The 12,368-nt window shown below is 41.6% G+C and overlaps 1 protein-coding gene across 13 annotated transcripts in view; it reads right to left on the bottom strand.

Moving 5' to 3' along the window:
- The window catches only part of nfixb (nuclear factor I/Xb), a 146,939-nt gene that overhangs the window by 15,273 nt on the left and 119,298 nt on the right, over positions 1-12,368 (bottom strand). For 7 of the 13 annotated variants that reach the window (XM_042392765.1, XM_042392761.1, XM_042392768.1 and 4 more), the window contains 6 exons: positions 11,832-11,897; positions 9,451-9,525; positions 8,051-8,171; positions 7,694-7,729; positions 6,882-7,012; positions 3,787-3,861 (listed from right to left, as the gene is read on the bottom strand). In XM_042392765.1, the coding sequence (XP_042248699.1) occupies positions 3,787-3,861; positions 6,882-7,012; positions 7,694-7,729; positions 8,051-8,171; positions 9,451-9,525; positions 11,832-11,897 (504 nt within the window). The remainder of the gene's footprint in view (positions 1-3,786; positions 3,862-6,881; positions 7,013-7,693; positions 7,730-8,050; positions 8,172-9,450; positions 9,526-11,831; positions 11,898-12,368) is intronic. The other 6 variants (XM_042392767.1, XM_042392773.1, XM_042392774.1 and 3 more) reach the window with 3 other exon arrangements.

Here is a 12,368-nt window from a genome sequence, read left to right on the forward strand (position 1 = left end):
ATAAGTTTGTCATCCATCTGGCATTGATATTATACCTCTGATTGTGTGTTTTGACTCTTGCTTGGGAATACGTTACAACCTATTTGATTCATTGTAGTGTGGGTACACCTGCTGCTGCAATGCAACTCTGAGGAGCACCTTTACTTAGGTAAACTATGTAAAGATAGTTTGCCCTGAAGGAAAATTACAAAAGTATTATCTTAGATAATAATATTAGTATTATCTTAAGATCTACTTAAAGATTCCCTCCAGACATGTTTTAACATTAATAATTTATTTATCACAAATTACCACAAAAAAAGTTCAGTTACTTCATTAAAACCCTTAAAATTACATTTACTTCTTCTTCATTGAAAATATTGTTAATTACAAAAGTATAACTGCTGGACAGACAAGAAGTCTAGTGCTTCATTGAAAGTCCATACTCATTGTTTGGGTGCTGGAGGTTACATATAAGTTACATATAAGACCACAATTGGTTCCAAACTATTTGTGATGTCACATACACGTCTTAAACTTAGATTTAAGGTGAGAACAGAGAAACTTTCCCCTTCAGCGGATGACTGTGAAAACAGCCTTCTAGTGTCAAACTCTGTACATACATCATTCTGCACGACTGAAAGAACAAGAAGGAAACTTTTTTTCCACTGGAGGGGGGACAGTACTCATTATGTGGAATGGCCACTTTCCAAGTATTAAAATAATATTTATATTATATTATTGCATAATTATTGATGGTGCATTTGTACAGTATTACTCACTGGGTGAAAACAGGTATGTGTCTTCTGTGGCTCTGGGGGTGGGGGGTGAGGGGGGGTTTACAAAAACCTGATGATGTTATAGTGATGTCTTTAGGGTCATTTCAGCTTGGCCTTGAGACAGCCTTCATTACAATCATGAAATGGGCCTTCAGGAGGCAAGTGGCGTCTAATGAAAGATTCTATGTGGTTGCATTATGGGAAATGTAGGATCCAGAGATTTTTGGAGCTTGACCCCTACTAAGGACTAAAAGTCAGGATATCTCTGTCTCTGCTTTGACCATTCTTTTTTTTTACTCCATCTCTTGTGAGTGCCCCAATTTTATGGAAGTGCAATCCTAAAACAGTGGAGTGCCCCTTTAATGACATAGCTGCTGGAGCTAATTTGTCTGTAAAATGTAACTGCAAAGTAACTACTCACAATAGCTTTAAGATAAAACTAGAGGAGTAAAAAGCACAATATTTGCCTCTGAAATGTAGTAGACTAGAAGTATAGCATAAAATGAACTGTCTTACTATTGTTATTATTAATGTTAATACATGCAATTTTACATGAGGTGCTGACTGAGCCAGGTGAAAATGTATAATCTCAGCTGACATTTACGTTCCTTGATCATACTGTTAAAAAAAGACAAAAAGAATCCCAACATGTTGTGGATTCAGTACATCCATGCCTATTTGGCTCCACTTCCTCTGTGGTACATATAGCAGGGATGACTGTGTGCAACCACACCACAAGTTCAATAATAACCAGCTTATTATGCATAAACAGCCTTAAATTATACATATTGTTTTTAGTCTCTGTGATATTCCCTAATTAGTTGCTATCTTGCTGAAATATCTGGTACTATGTGGCTTCTTAGTGAGAAGCAGCAAATGAGGCCCAGATGCCCAATGAAAGCTTTGTCTGATAAAGCTAACAGAAGTTACTCTGATCTCTCCCTTAATCTGTCTGTGTGTGTGTGTGTGTGTGTGTGTGTGTGTGTGTGTGTGTGTGTGTGTGTGTGTGTGTGTGTGTGTGTGTGTTTGTGTGTGTGTGTGTGTGTGTGTGTGTGTGTGTGTGTGTGTGTGTGTGTTTGTGTGTGTGTGAGCGTACACACACACAGTTGTTTGTTCTACATTATTTCTGTGTCCTGCTCCTGGCACACTGCACAAGCAGACTGGCAGCCAATTGCTCCCATGACCCTCTAGTCTTGCCACGCTAACAAGCTGGCGACCACACAAACCCCTAACTGTCACAGAACGGGTCTGCTCGCATGTGCACACACACACACACACACACACACACACACACACACAAAAAGCTCACACACTCGTCACTCAGGTTAGCGAGAAATAACAATGTACATTAACAGAATTGTGTCCCTCATTAACTGACTACCTCACACCACATTAGCACTCATAAACACTGAGGTATTGTGCTTCAGGCAAAGCAAGGACACCTTTACACCACTACAGCCACACACACATCACAGTTTTAAGCCCGTAACACCAGATAATTCGCTGGAAGTCTCTGTCAGTATCACAAATACTTGTGAAAACCTTTCTGAAACCCTCCTCTCCGTACTGTAAAGTTGATAAGCAGGTTTTTCCCACCACTGAGCAGCAGGAGCAAGCAGGCAGAAGGAGAGAACGGAGCAGAGCAGAGCGGGAGACAGCAGACTTAATGATGAATTACATGATCACCTGCTATGCCTCAGAGCTTTTCATTCAGGTAGAGAATCACCTCCAGAGCAGGCAGAGGTGGAGGCCCTTCCCTCCTCCTCCTCCTGTCCTCCGCCCCTCCTCTCCTCTCCTCATCTCTCACTCCCAACACCACCACCACCATCACCAGAACAGATGTCTGCTGTAACCCAGTAGCTCCCTTCGCTGTCGACACATGGAGGCGCCATCTGGACCGGAACGTTGCTCCTCTTCAGATTGGGGATGTGTGTGTGTGTGAGTGTGTGTGTGTGTGAATGTAAATCAGAGAAACAGAGTGTGCTTAAATTTAGTTTTTTGCGTGCGCTTCCGCATGCCATTTGTGAATGTGCATGTTAGTGAGTAAGCATGTCTCCAAGACAGAAGGCGCCTTGTGCATTGATGACACACCTGAGTGCCTTTAGTCTTGTTTGTTTGGGTTGTATGCTGTTTTTACTGCGCCGTCTTTCAGAGGCGGTTGAGTCAGGCCTACAGCAGGTGGGACACCACTCAACATCTCTGTCTAAACAACTGGCTGGATGGAGCGGCTAACGCTGCTACTCAACAATCCCTCTTTCACATCCCCCTCTCCCCTCCCCTCCTTCTCTACGTCTTTCATCGCTTGCTTTCTCTCTGAGGCCTTGACAGCAAAAATTACGGAACCCAAAGCACTTAGCTGCATGTTGTTGACAAATTCACACCGCCTCAGAAACTGTGTTTGCATGCATGTGGTGTGTCACAACAATGTGGATGTTGAATATGATAATGCACAGAATTCCACATTTAAAATACAGTGGACTTGTAGTCAGACAGTGTATGTCAGTGTAAGAGTAATTCAGAGATTTTTTTTTTTTTTTTTTTAATGCACCAGGGATGTCTTAATCCTCCAAGATGTCTGATTTATTTCACAGATTTACAACAACATCTTTGAGGCAGACAGGCGGTGAATGTTATGGAGCTACTGGGCTACCAAAAGGCTTTGGTAAACCCACAATGGACAACAGCAGACATCTGGTAGAAACACAACCCCACCCAGCGGCAGCATAGCCAGAGAACAAGACACAAGAGAGGGATGGAGAGGAGAGGAGAGGAGAGGAGAGGAGAGGAGAGGAGAGAGGAGGAGAGGAGAGGAGAGGAGAGAGGAGGAGAGGAGAGGAGAGGAGAGAGGAGGAGAGGAGAGGAGAGGAGAGGAGAGGAGAGAGCAGCTCAGAGAGTCCACAGGAAGTGCAAACAAACTTGACAAAAAGACAGAGAGAGAGAGAGAGAGATGTATACAAGTTGAGGGTGGTGTGAGTTGAAGTAGAGCATGTATACATGTACACAGTATAATGTTTAATGTTGTTCTAACCATGGTAAGGAAACTGCACTCCATCGCTCTCATGCTTAATCTTCCTCTCCTGCACACTGGCCAAATGGTGCTGCACTGAAAGGCCAAACAGGGGAGAAGGGAAGAGTTAACAATGGAAGAGGGGAGGAGAGAAAAAAAGACAGAGACAGAAAAAAGAGATGGAAAGAATGAGAGGGAGAGAAAGAGGTGGTGGTTAAATAATAGGGGATCAGGGATTTTAATGTTATAATGTGCAGCAAGTGTCGCTGGCGGTATTAAAATGGCAGCATGTGAGTGGGAGTGAGTTATTCAGTAAATTAGAAAATACATGAAAATTTAGCAATTTAACAGAATCCCCAAAGTCAAATACTACACCCAAGAGATATAAATGAAGTCTATTGAAAATACATTTGACATGATACCCATCATGATGGTTAAAAGTGCTGTAAGCCAAAGGATGAGTGGTTATGATCTGAGAGGTGAATGGGTGATTACACTGGTGCTGCTCTGCTGCAATACTTAGGAAGATAAAAGAGAAGAATTTGGATGTTAAAATGGTATTTTGGGAAATACTCTTATTCACTTTCTTGCCAAGAGGAAGATTGGAAGATTGATACCTCCCTCATGTCTGTCTGCACAATAAATATGAAACGCTTTTAACACTGTGTCTACACAGAAAGCTTTTCAGCTGCGATTTTTAGCGCTCTCATTTTAATCCACTCTGTTTTATACATGTGCCGTAACTACAGTAGCCTAATTGTGTTGAGGCCTGAGTGCTGCCAAATTACAGGTGACCTACACTCAAAACTGTGCCTGAACGCATCCTGTGTAAACAGACAAAAGGAGCACTAGCTGCTACCGCTGCTCTGCTAACGTGCTACTCGCGCTACGTCTCCCGTATAGAGGAGTAGTATGAATCTTATATAACTCTCAGCAACAAAACAAATAAGTGTGTTTCCCAAAATGTCAGACTATTACTTTAATATGATACAGAGAAGAACATATAAACATCCCACTACACTACCCTGACTTTCTTTAAGGCCTTACTCAGAAAGCTAGCTTAAGTCTAATGAACAAAATCAAAACACAGAAGGGGATAACTCAATGTGATTTTTATATTGTACTTATTGTCAATTTATTGTTGTTGTTGTCTGATGGTTATGTGGTTACTGCTGGCTGTACAACAAATTGCCCTTTGGGGATAATAAAGATATCCTTGATCCTTAATAGATGTTACAATCACACACACACACACACACACACACACACACACACACACACACACACACACACACACACATGCAATCCTTGACTCACACTCAATGAATGTTAGTGCTGACTGAAAAAAAAAAATCCATCTCTGCTACTCTTCTCACTGACAACTCAGACAACAAACACTATAAACAGTTCAGTATGCTCAGTTTGTGGTCTGAATAAAGGGTCAGTTCAGCCAGAACAAAAAGAGACTCATACTTTATTTGCTGAGGCTTTGAGATACATGTCAGTGAGACTTCCGCCTCCACCCCATCACAACAGTAGTGTGGCGCTCATGTAAAAAGCTATACTGGAAAAACTCAGACAGTAACATGCCATTTGAGAAACAATGTTCCAGCCACTTAGGACAATCTTCAGACCTCACTGTGAACAATTTTTTTTTTTTTTTTTTATAATTTTTTGTTTGGTTTGAAAATAGTCCCCAATGAGGACTGTCCGCAGTGAGGTCTGGGGATTATTCTCAGAGACTGGGACATTGTTTTCTACACAGAGAGCTGTTGAGTTTGTCAAATGTCACAAATAACATTTCCTTCTCTTCCATTGTGCTGGGGTGGTGGCTGAAGGTTCAGCGGCAGAAATCTAAAAGCCTCTGACAATAAAACCAAAACTATTTGCATGGTCAAACCACTAGGAGTAACTGAGAAAAAAAAAAGCTTTTTATGTGTTTTAGGCTAAACTGGCCCTTTAAGTCCCTGCTGCATATGAGAGAGGACGCTATAACCTGGCCGAGCATACTGACGGTCCCTCTACCTCAGACAGGCCTGTTCTGCTCAGTGGGGCGGGGGTCTTATTAGGTATAAGGTTATAAGTGGAGTTGTGAGTGGGAGAGGGAGAGAAAGAGAGTGGAGATGATGAGGGGGGCAAGTGATGAAGAGACAGATCAACACAGCTCAGAGGAAAGGGGGCGTGTTGGTGGAAGGAGGAGATGGTGGAGGAGTTGAGCTGTGGCTTTTGGTGCATTTCAAGTCAGTTAGTGCAGAATCAACCCCTGTAAATATCTGTATTGAAATATAAAGGCACAGTTCAACATTTTGGGAAACATGCTTATTTGTGTTTTTGCTGTGAGGTAGATAGGAAGATTGGTTGATGGCATGTCTGTACAATAAATAGAAGGCTACAGCCAGCAGCTGCTTAGCTTAGCTTAGCATAAAGACTGGAAAAAAGGGGGAAAGAGCTCAGCTGGCTTGGTCTAGGTAACAAAACTTGCAAACCAGCACCTCTACAGCTAACTAATGAACACATTATATATCTTGTTTGTTTAATCTGTGCAACCAAACCAAAGTAACTGAAGACTCCAAGAAGTTACTACACCTAGCAAAGAAAACCCTGTAAAATCAATGTTGTTTTTACACTTCGGTATAGATATAACACTTTACACTTGGTATAGATATAACATTGTAAATGAATGAGCTTTAGAGGTGCTGGTAGGCAGGTTTTATTAACTTTGGACGGTGCGAGGCTAGCTGTTTCCTCATGTTTCCAGTCTTTATGCTAAGCTAGGCTAAATGGCTGCTGGCTCCAGCCATATATTTGGCATACAGACAGAGTGGTGTCAATCTTCCTATTTAACTCTTGGTAAGAAAGCAAACAAGTGTATTTCCCAAAATGTCAAACTATTCCTTTGACATTAGAGTGAAATTCTTGGTATTTCAGGGGTTTTAAAATTCAATGTAAAGCCAATACAAGCCTAAAGAAAAAAACACTGGAAGAGTTGCTTCATCAAAGCATTTTTTTCTTTTTCATGTGACTTAAAAATTTTTCTACTTCTGCGTGACTTGATGCGGACCTCAGCCCAGCTCCTGGAGAGGCAGAATCTGATGGGGAGGTTGTGGCGGATTTACCTGCATCCACATCATTAGGCCAACCGCTGGACTGAGAGCTGCTGCCAGCCGCCGGGGAACGGCCTGAGTAGAAGACATCGTCCACCGGGCTCTCCATCTCGCTGTCGTCAATGGACTTGCGCTTGTTGGAGCTGAGGGGAAAGAGAGAGAGGGAGGATTTTGTTTAATTCTTAAAGAAGGGGAAGTAGAATGAGTTACAGGGATGTCTTTTTCATATTGAGATTAATTTGTTTTTTTTCTTCCTTTTTTGTTAAACTTGCATGTTAGCTTAAAAACCAAAAGGCACTGAAAAACGGACACATATCATTTGAGGGACATTTGAGGACAAATGTGAGTGCTTATTTCCCCTGGAGTCAGGCATGTGTCTGCATGAAATCAAGAGGAATGAAAATTCAAAATGTCAAGGTTTCCCTTCAATGTTTTGTTTTCATATTATGTTTTTGCCGCGGGGGACAAAGTAACACAACTGGAGACAGCGAGACAAACATCAGGCCAGAATTTATTCAACATGCTGTATCCATACTGGCCCGAAGCAGCCGCACGCTAAAAACCCAGCGCAGAAAGTGTGTATGGTGATGCTGGAATGCATTCATGTGCACGTTTGCAGATTCTTATAGACTCATACATCTGTGACCAATAAAATAAAGGCGGTTGTGAACATACAGCGTTTCACCGCGGATCCAAAATGTTTATATGTGTGTGCTTGTGCGCGTATCTGTGTGACAGCATGCGTGTGTGGCTTTTGTGCGAGTGTGATGCAGGGGTCTGTGTTACATTAGTATCAAGGGAGATATTCTGTAATGTGTAACTACCTCCGTGGGAGACTTGCATAAAGCTCCATTTCAGTCCTGCAGCGTAAGATGAGCGGGAGAGGACGACAGAGGGAGTCAGGGAAAAACAGAGACAAAAGACACAAATACAGACAGTGTGACGGACAGATCGGTGGGAAAAATGAGAGGGAATGAGGAGGATTAGCGGTGAAGAAGGAAAAAGGGGGGAGAAAAGGGGGAGAGAAAGACCACAATCAAAAAGCAGAGCAAGCTAAGCATAAAGAATACATTGGACTTAAGAGGTTAGAGAATTAAGAATTGAAGAATATTAGTACAGAAAAAAAATACATTGTGAGCATGTGTGTATTTTGTGTGTTTTGTGCGTGTGTGTATGTGTACCTGGTGGAGGGGGTGGAGGTGATGGAGCGCCGTCCCAAGGTCACCTGGTTGATGTTATAGTAGCCAGGGCTGTCCAGATCAGCCAGGGAGAAGTTGGGGCCTGTCGCTGTAGCCACCGGAGCTGAGGAATACACACACACACACAGAAAGAGACACGTCACATATATATATATATATATATATATATATATATATAGTATACATAGTAACAGAAAAAAATCAACTACATACTGTAAATAATCGTGACTTTATTTTCTTAAAGGATAACGCTTATGTTATTCTATTTACTATTATTTTTTATTGTCAAAAATTCCCGTCAAGAGACCAAACCGACTATGTGTTAAGGCGCCAGTATCCTCCATCAGAAGTGTCCCCCCTTCTCCCACGCCTTTCTCATGGTTGTGTCCAACACTTTCTGTGACTTTCCAAATGAGAAAGATTTGAACATCTCTCTCTAGCTCTGTTTTTTCTTTCATTACAAAGCTGTTTCTGTCACTTTTAATGTGAATAATCGACTAAGACGCTATAAATGTCTTCCAAGGAGACACTTTCTGAAAATGTACACCATTATCTACATATTTAAATGATTATTGTGTCAGTTTTTCACTTTTCACTCCGTTTTTCGAGTGTGACCCGCTTGAAACTGCTGTAAACACTTTTGATTGCCGATGTGGTCTGACAACGTGTCGTACGAACTATTTTCGAGCATAACCCGGTACTTAGCCCATCTCTCAACACTTTCCCGACTTTCCTTCTCTGTCTGTGGCTGTCAGCCCAAAGCCTGTTTGTTTCTACTTTAGATGTCAATCTTTAAAAGCAGCTCACACATATATAGTTCGTTTTTTTTTTTTTTTAAAAGCCTCAGTCCTTTCTTTAAACATCTAGTTTCTTTACCAAACATTACACAAACTGGAGTAAATAGTGCATGTGTTGGGAACTATTTTCAGTGGTGGATTAAAACACATTTGGTGCACTAGTGAGTATTTACAGCAGCAGGGCAGTGTACGTAGGATTGACTCAATTAAACTCCAGTGCCAATGTTCATCATATTAAAGGAATGTGTTATCCAGTGTAACAGTGTGGCTCACTCATGTTTTTTTGGATATAGCATATAGTGGAGCTCTATGGCACATATGAATACACTATATCAGGCTTTGAAAACACAGGTAATACTTGTTAGCAAATATAGAACATCACTAGCCTTATACTTAAACTGTAATTTATCCCATAAAAGTAAGTTCTCCCAACCAAAAATGTTTGCCACTTCTTATATAAAGAATGCTGCCGTGTGTAATTTTGCTATTAAGGTGTTATAACAGAGTGACTGTTCGAAGTGTCATGACAGGAAGAGTGTGTTGTCTACTGACAGACTGACAGAGGAAATTATAGCCGTGACTCACTCTGTGACACGCGGACCAGCTCGGCTACGTTCCACACCCCTGAAGTCACAAAGCAGTCCTGGAAACTCAAGTGGCCTGGGTAAAGAGAGAGAGATGGGAAGAGAGAGAGAAAAAGAAGTGTGTGAGAAGGGAGACTGTAGGGTAGATTGCATATACCAAACATGCAGAAAACTGACATGTGCACATGGACACACACACACATATACAGTACAGAATGGACACTCGTCTGTACACACATGCATGCAGGGGGAGCTGAAAATCGTGTGAAAAGGCTTGACAAACTGCTGGTGTCATCCAGTGGGATCATGTGTTTTCTATAAGATACAACAGGCCTTTGGATTTGGACATTGTTTTTTTTTACTGTTGACAGTCCAACACACGCAACCAATCAGGTCCAAGAAGAGAGTATAATCTCCATACAGACAGCTGCATCATGTACAGTGCATTGTGTGTTATGATCTTTATGTATATACCATGAACATGCATACCAAAGCACATATGTAGGGGTATAGTAATGCATCACTGCTTGAATACCTGTACTCAAGCAGTGATGAATACACGCATGAATAAACACACACACACACACATCCTTGTGCTTTTATTCTCATGAGTCCTTTTATACTGCAACCTAAACCTTAAAGGGAAAAAATAGTTTAGTACAACTTGGGTGTTAATTTCACATCTTTGGCCATCTTATCTATCAATTATGGCTACTTCATACGTACCAAAGTAATTGCTGAGATCTGGGAACACAATGACATTGCAACAACAAAGTCGCCATGTTCATGTTATTACTAATAGGAATGATCTGAGTTGTATCATTATCATTTAAACCCTTTTGTCTAACCATCCACTCTAACTTGAAGCTATGCCTGAATCTACCTTAATTTGATCTCTGAACTTATACACATGTTCTTAAATAATTCTAACTTTAAAGCAGTCGATGTTTTGTATTAAAAATGAATCACGACTAGTTTTATGTGAATGTATAGTGATGAACTCACAAAAAATTCAACTGTGCAGTGTCTCTCAGCTCCACAAAGCTTTACAGCTTCCTCTGTTTTCAGCAAAAAAACCCTGCTGTAAGCTACGCTAAAGTTAACGACTAGCTGGTTGACATAGTAGAGCATTCAGCATCTTAAGAGCCAGATATTTCCCTCAGGAGATTTTGGAGACACAGACAGGGCTAAAAAAAGAGTGAATATTGGACTTACATTTGATGACACAGCTTCAAATGAATGCTAATGTTGCTATGTGTCTGCTGGATGTGTAAAAAGGAAAACGTTGGCTAACACATTAGCTATGAAACCTTAAAGGTGATAATACCCAGTGGCCAAAAAGAATCAGGGAATGCAGGTTTCATTTCAAAAACAAGTGCTAACTTCTCAAACATGCCTTTACTATAACCTTTAGCCTAACCTAAACTTAATGCTAAGTCTAGCTTAACTTAAAGCTAAATCAAAGACATAAATTTGTCTGTGGAAAAAATGAGGATAGCTTAAATTTCCCAAAACAAATGACCATTGCTCAGAAAGTCTCAAAATTATCCGAAACAGGTTCTCACAAGGCCAGATGTACAAAAGCACACACATGCACACACACACACACACACAACATTCATCATAATGCAGGTGCCCTGTGTATCTAGGGTTTTATGGTATGTTTGTACTCCTGCAATCCTGCATGTGTGCACACCTTTCTGAAGTTTTGTCAGACTCCCCAGGTGAAGTTTCTTATTCAGTGTAGGACATTCTGCTCTATAATGTCCATATCCATAATATCCAGGTCTCTCAGGACATCCTAAACGTCAGGGTTGAGTGAATTTTAAATCCACACCCTTCCTCCAAACCTCCTCCCTTCTCTCCCTCTTTTATTTCATCCCTCTCCATCTGTCCATCATTTTTCTCCTCTTTACCCCCTCACCTCTCATTTTCTTTTCAACCCCCGCTCCCCCTTTCACTTTTCTCCCCTTCCGATCTCCCCCCTCTCCCCTTCACTCCATCCCTGTCCGGGTTAACCGCAGCGGGGACAGCGCATGAGGTCAGTGCTCAGCTCTGCAGTGGCCATGTGGTTCCCATCTTCCAATAACGTCAGTGTGATTTATGAGTGGCCCGCCACAATCCCAGCACAGCCCCACGCTACAGTACCATCAGCTCTCCTTACCATAATAAACTTAGACCCAACTCTGCCGGGACATACTCGCACACAGAGAGTTCTGTATGTAAGGGTAGTGTGCGTACATGTGCGTGCGTGTTAGCCTCTGTAGAGGTGTGACTGCATGTATGAACACGCATTTGAAACATTTTTATGCATACGTGTGTACATACGCACAAAACGGGTGAGATCAGTGCGACGGTACATACTCATACATGATAACTTACCATTTGGTGGGGGCTTGACGTCTGTGTCTCCTTGCTGGTTTGAGCTGTCTGATTGTCCTGATTGTTCTGAAACAGAGACAAGACAGAAAGGAGTCATGGTTAGTCAGGTGGACAGATGTCTGGACACTACCCAAGGTGAGGGGGGGGCAGGTTAGCATCAGAGGGAACTCTTCAGAAACTCAATGGGAAATGGCGCCTTCTTTCATTCTTTCCACTGAGGAGAGACAGACATGGGACTGAGATTAAAGATGGCTGCATATTTCCGCTCAGGTTGAGCCTTGGTTGAAAGTCATAAAATGGCAAATCAAAAAGTTAATATCCTTACTTCTGGAGTCTGTCACAGTGCGGAAATTGTTTTTCCAACTTACTAGAAATAAAGAAGATTTCAGTTTGGAGCGTCTTTTTTACTTTTTATACTATTTTTTTTTTTGCTTATAAACCTCTTTTTACTCTTTCTACACCTTTTTTCTAGGGAAACCCGCCCACTCAAATGTACACACACACTATTTTAGTTAGGCCTTTGACGTAAGTTGGGTA

This window comes from Thunnus maccoyii, chromosome 18 (genome assembly GCF_910596095.1).
Source record: "Thunnus maccoyii chromosome 18, fThuMac1.1, whole genome shotgun sequence".
NCBI lineage: Eukaryota > Metazoa > Chordata > Actinopteri > Scombriformes > Scombridae > Thunnus > Thunnus maccoyii.